This window comes from Lolium rigidum, chromosome 7 (genome assembly GCF_022539505.1).
Source record: "Lolium rigidum isolate FL_2022 chromosome 7, APGP_CSIRO_Lrig_0.1, whole genome shotgun sequence".
In the NCBI taxonomy this organism is placed as follows: Eukaryota; Viridiplantae; Streptophyta; class Magnoliopsida; order Poales; family Poaceae; genus Lolium; species Lolium rigidum.
The window spans coordinates 87,605,286-87,622,527 of record NC_061514.1 but is presented as its reverse complement, the minus strand read 5'-3'; the positions used below and the strand labels follow the sequence as shown (position 1 = coordinate 87,622,527).

The window sequence follows — 17,242 nt, the reverse complement described above, 5'->3', positions numbered from 1 at the left end:
AAAAGGATGGCTGGGGCCAGGAGGAACCATAATTCATGAGAACTGGACCATGAATGTCATTGCACACGTATACACAGCAAAATTTTAATAATCAAGCATACATCCTCCGCAGTGCGTAGCTTACATACAACAAGCAAGTTCGGTCTGACTACAACAGGATCTCAGGGATTACACTTCATTGGCCCAAGGGTTCTAGGGACATAGGGACATCACAGGTACTCCCGGAGGCTCTCACCGCTGAGGGTTTCCAGCTCTTTCAGTATCTCCTGGGACAGCGTCTTCACAGGAAGCTCGACGTCCTCAAGCAACTCGCCAAGGAACGGGATGGTCTCCGGTACCAGAACCACGTACTCCTCCTTCAGATGTTGGACCATGTACCTCACAACCTTCAGGCCTAGCATCTTAGGGCGAACATTGTCACTCCTTGTCTGCATTAGCACCTGCAATTTAATGGAGAAAATTAAGCAAGTTTAGCATCAAGAATCCAAGGACTGAACTACAGGTTTGGTCTATGATTCAAGTATTACTAATTGTAATACAGTAATGAATTTACTTAGTGGCTAAGTGCGACTATAATTCATGAGCCAGTGGTATATTGTTTGGTCCCTACCTCATGGTTAAGAGGCTTCCACAGAACATCCGACCGAGCGGTCACTGCCATTTGCCCCAAGCACAAAACAATAATCTCATCCACTTCTTCAACTGATGGAGCATCTGGAACTAGTTCAAGAGATTCAGGCGGTTCCACAACAAACTGAGAAACAATGGGCCTCAAAAGAGTCTGCAAAGATACAACCAAAATGTTACTATAATTTCCTGGTGGCTGGCAAAAGAATGCTAGATATGAAAGTGAACTGGTACAAACATGTAAACCTCATATATGATGCAAAGAAACTAACCTGAAAATTTGAGGAATCTAGGATCTTCTGATCATTGTCATAAAGAAAGCACTTGTGTAAGGATTCCAATATCAGAGCTCTTAGGTTCCACAGTTTTTGTCCTGATAGGCTATCCTTGACTTTACTGTCTTCGAGTTTAGCCTTCTTCTTTCGCTTGGAACTGACCAAAGCACCATCTTCTGATAGATATTGTACGGATCCCTCAAGCAGGTACTTGAAGTAAGGTGTAAACAAGGACCTGCGCAGAGAAATGATATTAAGAGAAGAGACAATACACAATCACTAGTCGTAAATAAAAGCATGCTTTAGTGGGCATGTAGTTAAAGAACATAAAACGTTGCTTGTTGATAATTGGAGACAAACACACAAGATAAACACAAGACAAAATTCAACAAACTAATAGGCTGCAAACCAAAAGTATAATTTGCAAATCATGTGAAAGATTTGAACATTCCCCATACAGATGACAAGGGTTTGAAATTTTTCAACAAAAAGAGAAAGGGTTGGAAAACCAGATCCTAAATCTATATACATACTTGACCGGAACAAGCCACAAACAGTACAAAACTTGCTTGATTTACCCTGGCATTATTAGTCTTCCCCCTTTTCCATCAGTATTGGACGGTTGCTTCAATTCGAACTAACATGTGCTTTGATTGTTTGGCTACTAGCTAGTACTTATCCACGATACTAGTAGCTAGGTGCTCTGCCTTTTATGCTCTAGTAGCCTGTACTCTGTATGTGCTTAATCTTAACTGTGTTGCGTGTTCTCTATTTTTACAGGGTTTGTGATTTACCACTTAACAAAGAGGCAGAGAGCAATTCAAGGGGTACCAGCAGTGGGCCCACCCAGTCAACAAGTGGACAGCACTATTTAAATTAAATTTGTCTTTACTACATTCTGCATTTTCAGTTATTCATAATTTTATGTACATACACTTGCTGGGGGTCTGAAAAATGCCATATCATGGGTGACCATGTATCGGTGCTTCATAGGCCACAACCTGTGTACCATCTATAATTTCTTTTAGTCAGAATAATTGCATCAGGGACTTATTTCTTTACAAAACTAGTACACTGTACTTGTTATTGGAGTTGGGATTCACTATTAGGGACTGCTAACAGGGAATGGTGATTAGCTGGTGCAGATTCAGGCATGTACCAATATCTGTCATGCCAATGAGAACTGGGGTTGGGGCAGCAAGGGTAGGCTTTGTCATACAGATAACCAACATGGAAGCAGCAAAGACAAAATAAGTAAGTACTTTCAAATCTAGGGTGAGCAGCTGATGAATTTTAGCTGCAATACACAATGAGATAGCATTACCTGTGTTTTTCAGCAAGCTTGTTGACCAATTTGTAGAAAACAATTGCACGGTCCATACTTCTCTTTGATGTGGACTTGTCAATTTCAGACTCTGCCCATTCAAGACTACGAAGGAAAAGAGGCCTAAAAGTGGACTCAGTGAGTTTCATCGTGAGAGCAATAATGGTCTGGATAATGCTTTCCTCCACTAAATTTACATTCTTCAAAGAGTCCAGCTGTTGACGACGGAGATCAAGAGCTACCAAACAGTGTTCATAAATTTTTGTATGGTAAGTTCCTACAGCCAACCGATCCATCGTACTAACTAGACTTCCAATCATTTGGAATGTCAATGACAGGCTTGCTTCTCCACATTTCGTAGCACTGGGGAACAAAATGAGTAGAGGTGAAAGAATCAGCCGAACCTGCAATACCAATATATTCATTAGATTCAAAATATAAAGCACTTCAGTTGTCCGTCATATCACCAATAAAACAATACAATATATGTTTAGAAGGAACATACTGGAACTCTCTCTGTCAGTAGCCTCCGAACATCTGCTGCTTTTACATCCAATTTCCCATCAATTTGAGAAGCACATTCAGGATGCAGTATCACTAGATCCAGTATTCCTTCCAAATATGGACTAACAAAGTCCCCAAGCTTTTGTACAATCACCTCAATAGTTGTAAGTACAGATAACAACATACTTGTAGATTGGCTAGAAAAGCTGGCCATAGTTGTAGTGGAACCATGAGCAAATTTTCCACTAGGGCAACATGACACCTGATGTGCTCTTTGCAGCATGTTTGTCATGATAAGTGGGAGCTGAGGTAATGCTTTTGATCCAAGCACATTAATTAGAGACCCCGCAGTATTTATTAACCCAGAAGAAGTTATAGCATCACCCGAGCTAATCTGATTAATGACTGTCACAAGGCACTTGCTATATGCAGGATTTTCAGAGGGATATTCTTTAGCTAGTGTCTCGAGTGAAGAAATAGCAGCAATTTTCACAGACGTGTCTGACTCAACCTCTCTGTCAATCAACTCTAGAATCTTATAGCACAATTCGCTGAAATATGGGCAAGAGCTCTTGTCAACTTGGAGGGCAGTAGACAGAGAGCTGCGCTTCAGTTTTCTTGCTTTTCTTTGCTTGTTCTGGACCATGCTATTTGCCCTTGCAGTTTCGCACAATATTCCAAGTGTCTTTTTACAAAGTACAAATTGCAGTCAAATGGAGCAAAGTGAGCTTTATGGAACACAATCAATGATATATCACAAGCACCACACAAAGAACAAAGGTATCTAAACCAAAAAAAAAATTACCTTTCTTTTCACAAGACTTTTAGGATGCTCTAACAGACGAGTAATTACTTTGAAATATGTTGAAGCATGCATCCATCCCGTAATTATATTAAGGATAATATTTGCAGAGTTTCTGACTTCCTTTAGAATATCACCTGAAATGTCTCCTTTTTTATCTTTGACAGAGCACAAGACAACTTCCTCCATAAGTGTTCCAAGAGAATTCTACAACAATAACATGAACATAAGAGATACATAAATCAAGCATGCCAAAAAATTTAGAACAAAACAGAACATCTGATAAGAATATGCACAAGAGAATACCAGTTTAGCTAACTGTAGAACCCAGAGCTAAAAAGAATAAAAAAGCAACAGAATAGCAACAATGCCAACCAAATGAAGTACCTGGATGGAATTAGCAGCTTCCTCAGCTTCAAGCTCAAACCTCAACTCTGTATCTTGCACCTTAACTAGAATAAACTGCATTGCCAAATGTAGCATAGGAAGCAAGCAATGTTTCTGATGCATCCTGATTTCTTGTAGTAGCTTACAGAGACAAGGAAACCATAATGTATAGGAATACTGGCCCGTAATATTGACTGCCAAATCATATTCCCACTCTTGTGACATGGCACTCAAGGATGGGAGACCATGACTCTTCTGGAGTTTCGAAAGAGAGTGTGAACCCCTCTCAACTAACGCGTACAATAAATACATAACCACAGTACTCAAACTATTCTCTTCTCCTAGGGTCTTCAAAAGGTACATCATGAGGGTCAGGCGTCTATGTTCGTCAACATCAGCCAAAGATTTAATGAATATCTGCAGCAACGTTACACATAGTCCATTAACTCGTTATATTCACAGAAAAATATAAAGCAAACAGAGAACATCAAAGGAAAATACAGACCTGAAGAAGCTTTTCTATACTTGTAGTCTTTGATAGCCAACATGGGACTAGTACAGATAATAAATCCTCCATAACACGTTGTGAATGGCTATCGTCCTTCAAAATGGGAAGGCAGAGAATAAAGGTTAAAGGTGTTCAGAACAAGTACAATGAGGATCATAGGATTAATTTTGTAAGGAAATCTAAAACAGCACTTAATTGCACAAGTATTGAGAACAAACAACCTAGGCAAACATTTAAAGCCTCTTTGATTCACAGGGTTCCATAAATGCAGGAACAGGGAAAACGCATGATAGCAAATTTGCATTGTCACGCGCACGTGAATCCTACATGATTGAAAATGCAGGAACAGGGAAAACGCATGATAGCAAATTTGCATTGTCACGCGCACGTGAATCCTACATGATTGAAATTGCACCAAAGTTTGTTTGGTTGCACCATAAGAAAAACAAAGTACTACCTCTGTCCATAAAAGTATGTCTAAGACTCTAAGATTTGTCTACATTCAGATGTATGTAGACACTATTTAGTGTATAGATACATCCAAATTTAGATAAATCTAAGACATCCTTTTATGGACAGAGGGAGTATAATTTTTAATGGTTTCTCTGATTTAAATGAACTGCATAAGATCTTTTGAGGATTTGAACCCTCATTGTTACCAAGTTTGTTTGGGGCTTTATTATGCCTACCTCCTAGTCAAACCAGGTAGGCAAATAGAGTCCCCTGGCTCTGTCATGTGACAGTCCCCTCCCCTGGTTGGAGTCAGGCCGCAGAGGGGTCCAGGGGTTTGGCGCATCATTTCCCACCACTATCCCCTGCCCTATAATCCTCCCACATACTATCCACCATGTAATATTATGAATTCTTACCGTTTAGGTTACTATGTTGTTATTTCCAGCAAATCAAAGGTTACTAGGTTGTTTGAGTCACCGGACCAAAATCCTTAGTATGTTTTCAAGTGATTCCTTTGGCACTATATTTTGGAGTAAATTTTCCATCCACCCAAACTTCTTGTTACAATTCCATTGATTGCCCTTGTGGCATTTAAACACTGATTGATGCTAATTCCTAGAGTTTTCCAATCCTGTAGGATTCCAGTGTATATAATATTTCAATCCTGTGTTTTCTCTTATGTTTAATAATCCTGCGAACCAAAGAGGACCTAGGAGGCTTGAGTGATGAGTCAACAGGAACTTGAAATATAGTGCAATGAAATCCTTAGGGAAATCAGTGGGAGACAATCCTACAAATCACCCAATCCCCATACGAGAAATTCACAAGGATTCCAATCCTCCTAAATTCCTATCAAAATCATTTGAATAAAAGAGGCTTAATAGTATGGTACTACGAATTGGTTAGCAAAAGTTTATGTGCAAGCCCCCAAAACAATTAAGTGAAAAAAGTAAGGAACTGATTTAAGAAGGTCCATGGACAGCATACCGCGCTAGGATCAGATTGAAAAGAAAAAATTGAACAAACCTGTTTCACTGCATCCCCAATAGCAACAAACAAATCAACAATGCTTTCTGTAACCAGTTGCGGGAAAGCCTTGGCTAAAGATGCAATCAATGAAAATCCATGGTTACGAGTCCCTACATCATCTGAAGACCTTATGCACTTGATAAAGAGATTTACGTTTCCACTGTTGAGCAATTTATCCTGCATAAGTAAATGTAGGACATGAAAACAAAAAATAAAGAAAGAATAAAGCAGTCCATTTTTTAACAGAATATAGCTGGAGTAAGAGGTTAAAAATCAGTGCAGTGGATTACTTGGTGACCCGACTGCAGTGTATCGATAATATCTTTAAGAATAAGCAGTACCAACTGCTGTGCTTCCTTTACAAAACTGGGTATATCATGAGTTTCAGAAGACGCATCAAGGCCTTCAGTATACTGACAAACTACCCCTGAAATCCATTGATCAGAAAGAAGCTTTGATAGAATCTGGCAAAGTGGTTGCAGTAAACATTGCCTGCATGGGAAATGACAGCATATTAGAAATAAACAGCACTGGATTATATTTATTGCGACAGGTGTTTTGTAACTCTACCTCTGATTCACATCCTTCATAAGAAAAAGAATATCCAGAAGAGAAACAAGAACAGAAGCCAGAGGTTTTTCCCCAAAATAATCTTCAAAATGGCTATCACAGTTAGGTTTCTCCTCCCTCTTTATTCTTTTTTGATTTCCTTTTTTATCACCTTGCGCTAAAATCAATTCAATGAACTTCACAGCAGTGGATGCATGAACCTGTGTAATGAGTTGAATTATAAATCAGCTAAGCATTGATTATAAATGATATATAGAAACATGTAACAAAGGGCCATAAACAAATGTGCATCAAAATAATTGGGAGAATCGTTCACGACCAAGAGTAACTCCGAAAATAATATATTCAGTTGTGTATAAATAGGGGCCTATTAACCTATCATGTGTGTTAAAAGGAGGAAACAGACCTACAATATCTGGGCATGCTAGTTTGGTACTGAAAGAATGACAACTGCTGAATACCCTTCTACACCTGCCCTACTTTCCAAAACCGCAACCCCGCACCTATTTCCACATCAGCAACCCTGTGGCCGGGAAGCCATGGCGAGCTCCAGCAGCCCCATAGCCAGCGAGTCACGGCAAAGCTTCAAAACAGCCACACCAACGGCATCCCCCTATCCAGTTTACTCACTCCCCCAAAATCTGAAGTTTTTGCCCATTCTTTACCCCAAACTTATCCCGCCAATTTCCCCCTAGTCGAGCGACACAGTAAGCATCTACTTCCACATCAGCAGCCCTGCGGGAAGCCATGGCGAGCTCCAGCAGCCCCATAGCCAGTGAATCACAGCAAAGCTTCAAAACAGCCACGCCAACAGCATCCCCCCTATCCAGTTTACTCACTCCCTCCAAATCTGAAGTTTTTGCCCATTCTTTACCCCAAACTTATCCCGCCAATTTCCCCCTAGTCGAGCGACACAGTAAGCCATCGCAATGCCCAGGCGAGCATGGCGGCGCTATCATTTTCTAGGTGCCCGTCTACCTGAGAAATCCTGGTCATCGCTCCAGTCCACCTCGGAGCGTTAGGATGAAATAACGACGTTTAGGCGACGACTTAATGACCTTTGTGTCAGATAGAAGTTTTTCCTACATTATTAGGTATGTTTGGACCTCTGAAGCACTATTTTTGTTTACTTAAAGTCTTAAACAAAGTAAGAACATAAGTAAAAAAGGAGAATTAGGGATATGGATACAGACATTAATTCGCAGTAGAGCATCTCGTGTGGCATTTCGAATTTCGAAATTCTCAGCTCGAAACATAGAAATAAGTAGACCGAATACTTTTTCCTGCAGAAGTGACAGATTGATAGAATTATACTTTCAAGTTTAGTTGAGCTTACTAGCATAGTAACATGTGAAGGAAAGACATGAGTAGAACACAGATAACATATGGGCAGGTAGGATTGAGATCAATCACATGCCAGAAAATATACAAGCCTCTGGAAGATGATACACATGCCAAGGAAGTTCACCCCAGCTAATTAAATAATAACGCACCAGTACATGGCAGCAAGGAAAACAAAAGCCTGTTTTGGGGCCCTTCGGAAGAATAGTATTTCTTGGTGAAGTTTTCAAATTATGTCAAATTAGAACCAAATACAAGAAAAAATATCAAGAAATACCCCCTTCCAAACAGGCAGCTGTTCTTGAAGAAAACAGAAAAATTGATAGTTAAATGTAGATAGTTTGGATCCAACACTGACAAACTACTTCAAATGATGATTGGCCATTGACATCAGTACACCCATATTCCATAAGCTAATTACTGCCAGCAATACCAATGTGGCTCACATTTAGGCAGCGTGGAAAACCAGGAATTACTGTCAGCAATACCATCTTTTTACAGAACCAAAATATATTACATGCTGCCTATATTTGCGTACTGATTAAAGCTTAAATGACAGAAATTCCAGTGCATGCTCACTTGGGTGGGGTGGATGTACAATTCCACCAAATATATTACACGCTGCCTATATTTGCGTACTGACTAAAGCTTAAATGACAGAAATTCCAGTGCATGCTCACTTGGGTGGGGTGTATGTACAATCCCACCAACTGAGTTCAAGTCCTTATGTACTTGAGTCAGCATTCTATTTATTATACTGTCAGGGATTCCCTAACATTTTCCTTCAAAATAAATAAATAAATAAATAGTAGAAATAGACCATTCAATATTACCCCCGTATTTCAACTTAAATCAACTGAAGTATCGCCAAGTGAACAATTTGAAATGGAAAGGCCAATATAACTTCAAAAATCATAACGCAAACAAAAACCTTAGTATCGGTCTTCAAATTTTCAAAGAATACAGGTTGAAGACTTTGCAGGGCAGTAAGGCATGGCATCACAGCAACAGGATCTTTTGGGGGCAAACCATCAACCTGAAGTTGCATAATGTCAAAGTTAACAGCAGTAGATAAATTTGGAATTTGTACAGAATTAAGGTTTTGCTCACCTTTAATGCTTTCAATAGAGCCTCAGACATGTCAAAACCAAGATTTGTTTCATCTGCCACTGAAAACAAAACCTGCAGAACAGATAGTAATTAACACACTAGCAACAAATATAAATTGAGGTAGGCCTGCTAGATACATAAGACCTTTGAATGGATATACATGCATGATGATGATGTATTTACCTTCAAAAGCAAGCACAAGATTTGTGTTTCATAGGTAGATAACAACTGCTTAGAATCATGTCCATTCTGATGGCGACTATGATGGTCCAGAAGATACAAGAACAAAGTCTTGACCACTTCTGCCTCAAATAAGATGCTTCCTACTCCTTTGAGGGCTGACAGAACCATCAACTGCAGCATGTTTTATAACATGATCAGTCAACCAAACCGAACAAAGAGAACCTTTTATTATTTTTCACTTTTGTTTGGTAGTGACAGGGATGATGTGAATGGATATTGTGGGGCAAGGGATGAGCTACTCTGTTGATATGTGTGCCATATTAAGCTGGACTGCTGAACCGATTTGATTTAACATTGCAGAATAACTAACCTTTCCATAAGGAGAGAGCTTCATAGAAGAGCGCAAGATGAAATAAAGGATACTATTTTTTGTCGGCTGATCAAATCTGAAAACAGATAAGAGTGAGCTTACACGTTACCATGACAATATAATATAACAAGCAAACTGGGAAAACTCCATTAAATGTAGTAGTCCTGACGATAGACTTAAGGAAACTACTAATTGAAAACGCAAAGATCAAAATTTCAGAAATGCCTCTCTCTCCGTAGAATGCTAATGCAATATTTTCGGTTACTCCAAGTACATAAATGATTTTTCATGGCATGCCGATAACCTGCCCACTTCAGAATTCAAACAATCCCCTGGTAATTCAAGCAAGTGGCCACTATCTTGAGACTCGTTTTAAAACATATCCATGCCAAAGTTGATTATAAAAAAAACCTATGACCGATACAGCTTTTAAGGATAACAGGAAGCATCGTCCTGAGTAGGAATATATAATGTGAAAGGAAACACCAATGTGCACTCAATAACATGTTTGGGTGTTTTTCCAGAAGAGACCAAATAACCTTTCATGAAGATTTTCAGGAACCATCAGATCTTGAATTGGGCTAAGCATTGACGAAATATAAGCTGGTAGAAATGTCGCATCCGAGGATATCATGGCCTTTTGGTTAGCCAATGAATCAAGGAAAACACCAAATGTTGGAGATGTCATGCATACAGGCAATTTGCCACTGTTTCCTGCAGATTTTGATTGTAGGCCAATAAAAAAGATCAACATCAAATTCCACAAGTAGGAATGAAGGTGAAAAAAATAAGGCTAACAAACCATTTCTTGAGACGGAAGTGCTCAAGCGCTGCCACAGCAAAGATAATGCCTCAACACATTTCATAGCAGAGGACCTTACATCCTATATGAAAAGAAACAAACTTTTCAATACAATAACAAAGACAACTGCAGTAAGCACAACAAGGAAGTAGCTCACGGATTGCCAAAAAATTGTAACAGAGCATTCTGTACCTTATTTTCGTGCGAAAGTGGAACAATGAGAGAAGGGAACAAAAGTAGAAGCTCCACACACAAGCTCTCATCCAAACTACTACTTTCAGATAAAGCACAAGTAGAACAAACAGATGCAAGCACAAAAAGAGACTCTGCTTGAACTCCAGCAGACAAACCTACATCCATTTAAAGATTAAAATATCAAAAAAATGCACAAAAGGAGAAAGGAGTGTGTAAATGCTAGAAATACGACTGAGGTGTACGTAAAAACTATTAAGAGCATCAAACAACAATTTAGCTAATAAGTAGCCACCAAGTAAAAAAAGGAACATAAATATACCAATCTGAAGTGAGCTAATTGTGAAATGACAAATACACAAGGGAAGCAAAAGTAAATACTTGGATCAGGCAATATCAGAATACCAGAAGAAAATGTTCTATAAACTTTCTCATCCATCAAATGTCGAGCTCTTGTAAAGTAACAAGGTTGAACTCAGCGATAGAGAGTAATTATACCAACCTTCATCCACAAGGTACTTCGAGATAAATTGAAAAGGTCCTCGTGTGCAGTTAATAACAAGATGCTGTAGGTGCTTCTGGAAGATATTTTTGCCAGTTGATGTGAGGAAAAACAAAAACAAATCATCAACCATTATATTTCCACTAGAACCAATCTGCATACACCAGAAATTGAAGACAGAACATGAGATAGTATCAGAGGTCATAACAATAAAAATAACATGGAAGATTTTATTGGTCAGCAGAAGTAACACACCACATAATTCTGCTTAACATAGGAAGACTGCACCCTAAGCAGACCCCAGAATATACAGACAAGAATTTGAGCATTCAATGCTTCCGTGTCATTATTAAAAATCTGCATCACTAATTCCATAATGCACTTCTCAAGCTTGTCAATGCTGATCTGCATAACAAAAAACGAAGGTATGGCAGCTTAATATGGGTAAATCTCTGTCAGTGTAATGTGCAACAGTAGAGTAAATAGGTAATACCTCATCGCCAATACAATCACCTTTTGGCTGTATGTGAGACCATTCGTTCTTCAGAACTGGCAAACAAACTTGGCACAGATTCACCTGTTTGTCCAAAACTGGAGAGAGAGAGAGAAGAAATAAGCAATTGCTAATTCGTACACGTGCAAAAGGAGAAGATTCTGACATCAAATTTTATTTCAAGAAGAAGCCATAATGCTTCTAACTCTTCCTTCAAAAAAAATGCTAAACTAGCTTAATGAGCTGGACATCAAATCAGAGTAAATAGGATATTTTACTTTCATATGCCGCAATAATCCTCAGTACATACGGACATTTCAGTATGAAAACAAGTAGATAATACCACAGATTTGATGCTGCAACTATGAAAAGTCTAACAGAAATGATAGAACAAAAAGGTAGCTGCAGATACTGGAAATACCTTCAGTAGGAATAAGCAAAGCTTGCAATACTATGAGTAGAAACGGGGTTCTGCAAAATATACTTCCATTTCCAGAGTCAGCCAACCATGTGACATGTTTATTTGGGTTTGATAGAAAAGTTTCAGCAAAAGCTTGGATGTTCTTCATGTTAATGGAGGCTATGGACTTGGAACTCATGTTCTGCAATGGCATAATGAGATAGTTATATAAAAAAGAGCAAATAAATGCAGTATGTCTCAGTAAGAATATCTATAGAAACAAGAGCTGTTTGACGTTTAACTCATAGGAAGCACACATCTTTCACGTATCCTTCCATATGATTGCGAAGACCTCAAGATGTGGATATGGATACATATATCAAGTAGCTACCATGTGCTAACTGAATCACTTGTGTACATTGACAAGCTTACACCAAAGTTGACAAATCATTACAGGTAAGAAGTTTCACCTTCATTTCATCAGCTGTTAGCTCATAGACAAGAGAACTACTAGTGTAGAAATCCCATTGTATTTTCTTAGCTAGCTCCAAGGCCTTCAAGTTTACCCTGAAGGTCTGCATCCATTTAAACATCCAAAGTGAGAATATGTGCAGGAAAATAAAAAGTGGAAGCAAACTGTAGAAGATTAAATAGTAACCTTTGGGTGAATAATAAGGAGACTGAATACTACTGTAGCTATGTCCTTCGTATGTTCCACGTGATGCAACTGATATTCCATAACCATCTTTTCCAGACAAGAAACAGCAACATCACAAGCTTTTGATGCTTTTGAACCACCTAGTGTAGCACAGAACACAATAGTCTAGTCACTTAGTGACTAGTAACTCCTATGGATATAGGATAATAGAAGGAACTAACGAAGAGGCCAACAAATGAACAGACAGACATCCAATGAACATTACCGACCTTTGCGAATGATGTCGATGCATTTGGCAAGTACATGATCATACGCTTTTAGAAGGCCAACAGGACTGGCAACAGCAGCTAGCCCTTCTATGGATAAGGCAGCTTGAACAACACTTAGATCATCATCATACAGATTGCGTATTATTGCATCTTGCATATTGATAAATTTCTGCAGTACCACCGAAATAACACAAGCAAAGAGTAACGTGAAGGGTGGAAACACTCCAAATGCAACAAGGACCATATATTGCACCAAACACATGTGCAAAGAAGGATGCAAACAATACCTGTGGATTTACAGTATCTTTCTTCAAAATGCCAGATGTGGCAATTTTTGAGAGAGCAGATTGACGGACCACAGCCTGCATCATGAATAAAATATGTAGTTAGAAAAGGCAACAGAATATAAGGCAACGGAATATAAGGAGACAAACTAATTGCAAAAGGATGGATACTGAGAGATGATTGTTCAGGATTCATCAAATACAGCATAATAGCACAGCAATTATTCCAGAATTACAATTTAAAATTAACTCGGCATCAGACTATACCTTAGGATGATCCAGACTGAACCAAATGTTAGAATCAGATATTTCAGCCGGCGCACTCTCGCTTTCATCAAACACTAAGCTGAGCAACTTGGAAGTAGAATCCCTTCCACTGGAGTTAACTTCAGAGTCCTGATGAATTAATGTTCTGGATCAATCACTATTTCAAAAATGTAATATGGAGAACAAGCACAAAGGAACAGAAATCACAAAAAACTACAATAAATATATGAAGCTACATAAGCGACAAACTTGTCGCCTTATACCTCAAGAAATTTCCGGATAGCATCCCGTAGCTCAAGTGGATATTTTTTTTCAATTGCAACCAAGCTCTTCTTTGCCCATGTGCCTGAGGATTATAAAAGCATTGGTATGTGGAAACTGATCTTTCATAATGTAGAACTACTGAGATTAAAATACACATATATATGATGGTCATCTATGGTTGACTGATCAGTTCAAAATAGAACTGACATAATTGACAACTACCTGTGCGGTTTATATCTGGATTTTGTGCAACCTGTGATGCCTTGATACAGTTGCCAAGAACCTTGCACACGATCCTTTCAACAAACTTCTTAATAGGTAGAGTCTCCATGGTTTCAATAAGGTGCGCGTGGCAGGAATCATCAGAAGCACTGTTCACATGTTTCCATAGTCATGCAATGCAGGATGGAAGTAATATACAAAAAAAATCACAATTATCACATGAGAAAATTACCTGTAATCAACCAATGACTCAACATAAAGCCTAATAAAATTATCAATGTTGAACTCACTGGATAATACAGTAAGTACACCAGAAAAATCCCTGGAAAACAAAATACCATCAAATTGCCAATGCTTAATTCTAACAAAAGGGAGCAAAAAAGTAAAACAAAACAATAAGTAAACCATACCTGATGTCTTTTAGAATCATCAATGGCTTCTTACGGAAGTCATGGACAGACTGTGACTGCAACATTAACAGATGATGCGATCAACCTTCGCTATGATGTATTCAATACTTGTGTATAGGAGTACACTCTACGGGCATATGACAAGAATGGTATTATGACCAAACCTGAACTAGACTTATAATAGCCATCACTGTAACACGAAGCCACGGTAAATCGATCGACTCCAATGCATCGTGCTGCGCAGACCTTGCAACAAAGAGGATCAAGTCTTGAACAAGTTTTGGCGCCAGAGTTGCTCGTGTTGCCAGTACTCCAACAATCATTAGCGCTCCAGCCTGGACGCAAAAGAACCCGTCACGGTAATGTAGCTTACAAGAGCATAAGGATGACATATTTACTAACTTAAGATAGGTGGATTCGGACAATATAAAAGGTTCATGTGCAGTATATCATAAAGCATGATCACAAGCATGCAATTCTATTTAATATTGTATAAAAATAACATAAAAAGTATATTGAGGAATCAATTTTGCAAAAAATGTATAACATGAGTTAACCATCTTTCAAGCCAACCTTGTAATCTTGGTCTGCCCTAATTTGAGGATTAAGTGAGTCGAACACATATCCCAACACCTTCTGCACTATATCCGAATCAATCCTGGGGATAGCTCCTAAGCATTCCACAATGACTGCAGTGCAAAAGCAGACGACTGTCCTCGAGTGAAGGAAATCCTTCGTCGGTGTAGCCTGGAAAGGAACAAGAAAATCAAACACAAAGCTTCAAAAGAAAGGAGTATATAATCCTCCAAAATGAAAACTTACGTAGTTGGAAAGGGTCTCCAGCAAAGAATTATCACGGATACACTGCTGTACTATGACACTCCTGGGCGGGGGCGCACCCGAGGATTTCACACCATTAAGAAATCCCCACTTGCTATTCCTGAACACAAAGCAGGTACTGAGTGAACTAATAAGCATATAATCGTTGCAAACCAGTCGTAAACCGGGAACTCTCGAGTCTCTGACACTCACCCCAAGTTGACCAACTGCACAATCCGAACAAACGCGTGCGTATCATGGTACGGCAACGCGCAGAGCAGCAACTCATCCAAGTTGTAAACATGCACCCTGCACGAACATGTCCACAGATGCAAAAGAATAAGCTAGAGGTCACGGCGAGTGATGAATATAAGTAGCTAGGATTGGTCCATACAGGTATCTGCGGATAAGGTATTCGAGCGTCTTGAGGGCCGCTGGGAGCTGCAGGTAGCCAGCTAGGAGGCGGAGGTAGGAGGAGATGGACTTGTTTATCTTGTCGTTTTCCTTGGTGGTTTGCTGCTCGCGGTTGAGCTCAAGGCTGGTCTCGCTGAACAGCGTCTTGCGGTACTTGGCAAATCTCTCGTCCACGCCAGTAAGATGCTCCAATCCTGCAAGACGATTCAGGTTGGTTACTGAAAGGGAATATATAAAGTTCGCTGCAGGTGCTTCATGTGCAAAACTAGCATAGCTTGATGTGAGGATCTAGAACAGTTGTGGAAAAATACAGGGGTGGCTGTGATGTACTCAATGTCGTATTCTAGAATCAGCTGACTACTCGCAAGTATAAATCCAGGGGAACCAGGAGTGCAAACATGGGAATAATCGAGGAGCTAGGAAAAGCTCCTAACGACCAAATTAAAAACTAAAAATGGTCGCTAACTGACGCGCTTGAGTTACCGAAAAAAGTATACAAGTGCTGGTGTTCAGATGAACAGAGAATTGGGCGGAAAATAGGCATAGCAGGACATGAAAACAAAAGAGCAGTATGCATAGATCGATAGAGCATGACGCTAGGTGAGGGGGTCGGCACCGGAGAGGGCGATGGGGAGGATGGCGCGGAGGTCGATGTCGGCGGCCTCCTTGGCGTCGAAGAGCACGGACGGCCGCGTGATGGGCCCGCGAGGCGCCTCCGGCGCGGAGCCGAGGGCCGACTTGATGGCCTGCAGCTGCGAGGCGATGGACGCCATCGCGTGGAGAGGTCGGGGTGGTGTCGCCGCCGCTGCTAAACCCTAAAACCCTGAGCGGCGGGAGAGGCGGCGCCGAGCAGGTCGGGGAGGGGAGAGGGATATACGCAGCTGAGCAGCGACGAAGTTGTCGGTTTTGTGGGGGTGCGGAAAGTGAGAACGTTATGGGCCGGGGGACGTAGGAAGCCCAATTTAGAGGCGTGCGAGTGGGCCGGATAGCTGCTCCCGAAAGAGACAAGAAAAATACTGTATCAGAGGAGAATAAAGAAAAAAAGAGAAGTCCATATTGCCACCCTAAATTTGTTCAAAAGTTCAGTTTACAACCTTCATCTCTGATTTAGTTCGGATTTCACCCCAAAACTTTAAAAACCGATCAGAATTACCCCTTCATTCAATTTGACCTCGTTTTGTTTGCCACGTTGGTGGGTTTTTATAGGTCAAAAATACGAAGTAATGTATTTGCCTATGTCTACATGCGCTAGAAAAGCGATCGGCATTGTTGACTCCCCATATGGACCGGGTCGTGGTCTCCAGCGCCGGCCAGCCAGATCACGGCGCCGCTAGATCCCGCCGAGGCCGCCGCCCGCTCCTCCGGCCAGTGTCGCCGCTGCTAGGGTTTGGGTTAAGTGGCCCAAGAGTCACTACGTTGCCTCTCCATTTTAGCTACTGACTACTAGGTGGAGGCTAAAAAGGTGAGGAACCTGCTCAAATATATTGTTGTGCGTGTTTGCGAAAGGATCAATCATCAGGGACAAAACCATGGATCTGTTGGAATTCACTAGGTCAATAGATTATTGATCGGCTCACGTTACTAGGATTGATTAGTGAATACAGGACATAACTATACATGGGCAGGCGCGCCAAGTACATTGCAAAGGGTTAGAGCAAGTTTAATAGTATAGTCAGCTGCTGGCTATAAGCCATGTGCCATGTCATTTGTAGCTAACATAGAGCTAACATGTATAATAGTGAACTATAATCATGTACTACTTT

At 40.2% G+C, this 17,242-nt stretch overlaps 1 protein-coding gene across 1 annotated transcript; it reads right to left on the bottom strand.

Moving 5' to 3' along the window:
* Positions 1-32: 32 nt before the first annotated feature.
* Positions 33-16,252, bottom strand: LOC124678443 (uncharacterized protein At3g06530-like). Its single transcript, XM_047214335.1, has 38 exons — positions 16,096-16,252; positions 15,460-15,673; positions 15,279-15,374; positions 15,069-15,186; positions 14,820-14,993; positions 14,411-14,581; positions 14,247-14,302; positions 14,069-14,158; positions 13,837-13,985; positions 13,614-13,696; positions 13,351-13,479; positions 13,087-13,161; positions 12,800-12,968; positions 12,531-12,670; positions 12,343-12,447; positions 11,894-12,074; positions 11,473-11,570; positions 11,235-11,384; positions 10,980-11,133; positions 10,478-10,635; positions 10,286-10,367; positions 10,023-10,197; positions 9,484-9,559; positions 9,114-9,284; positions 8,931-9,002; positions 8,752-8,856; positions 7,673-7,762; positions 6,480-6,679; positions 6,200-6,401; positions 5,907-6,086; positions 4,425-4,520; positions 3,920-4,336; positions 3,536-3,739; positions 2,732-3,415; positions 2,227-2,630; positions 900-1,137; positions 611-781; positions 33-440 (listed from the first exon to the last, which is right to left on the bottom strand). Exons 1-38 carry the CDS (start codon positions 16,250-16,252, stop codon positions 210-212), a joined length of 6,465 nt encoding a protein of 2,154 aa, XP_047070291.1. The 3' UTR covers positions 33-209.
* Between the last annotated feature and the right edge of the window lie 990 nt (positions 16,253-17,242).

Coding starts and splice junctions, on each gene's coding strand:
- LOC124678443 (XM_047214335.1), bottom strand. CDS start 16,252: ATGGCGTCCATCGCCTCGCAGCTGCAGGCCATCAAGTCGGCCCTCGGC. Junction 14,994..15,068: donor TGGAGACCCTTTCCAACTAC/GTAAGTTTTCAT, acceptor GTTCCTTTCCAG/GCTACACCGACGAAGGATTT. Junction 441..610: donor GGAAGCCTCTTAACCATGAG/GTAGGGACCAAA, acceptor ATTAAATTGCAG/GTGCTAATGCAGACAAGGAG.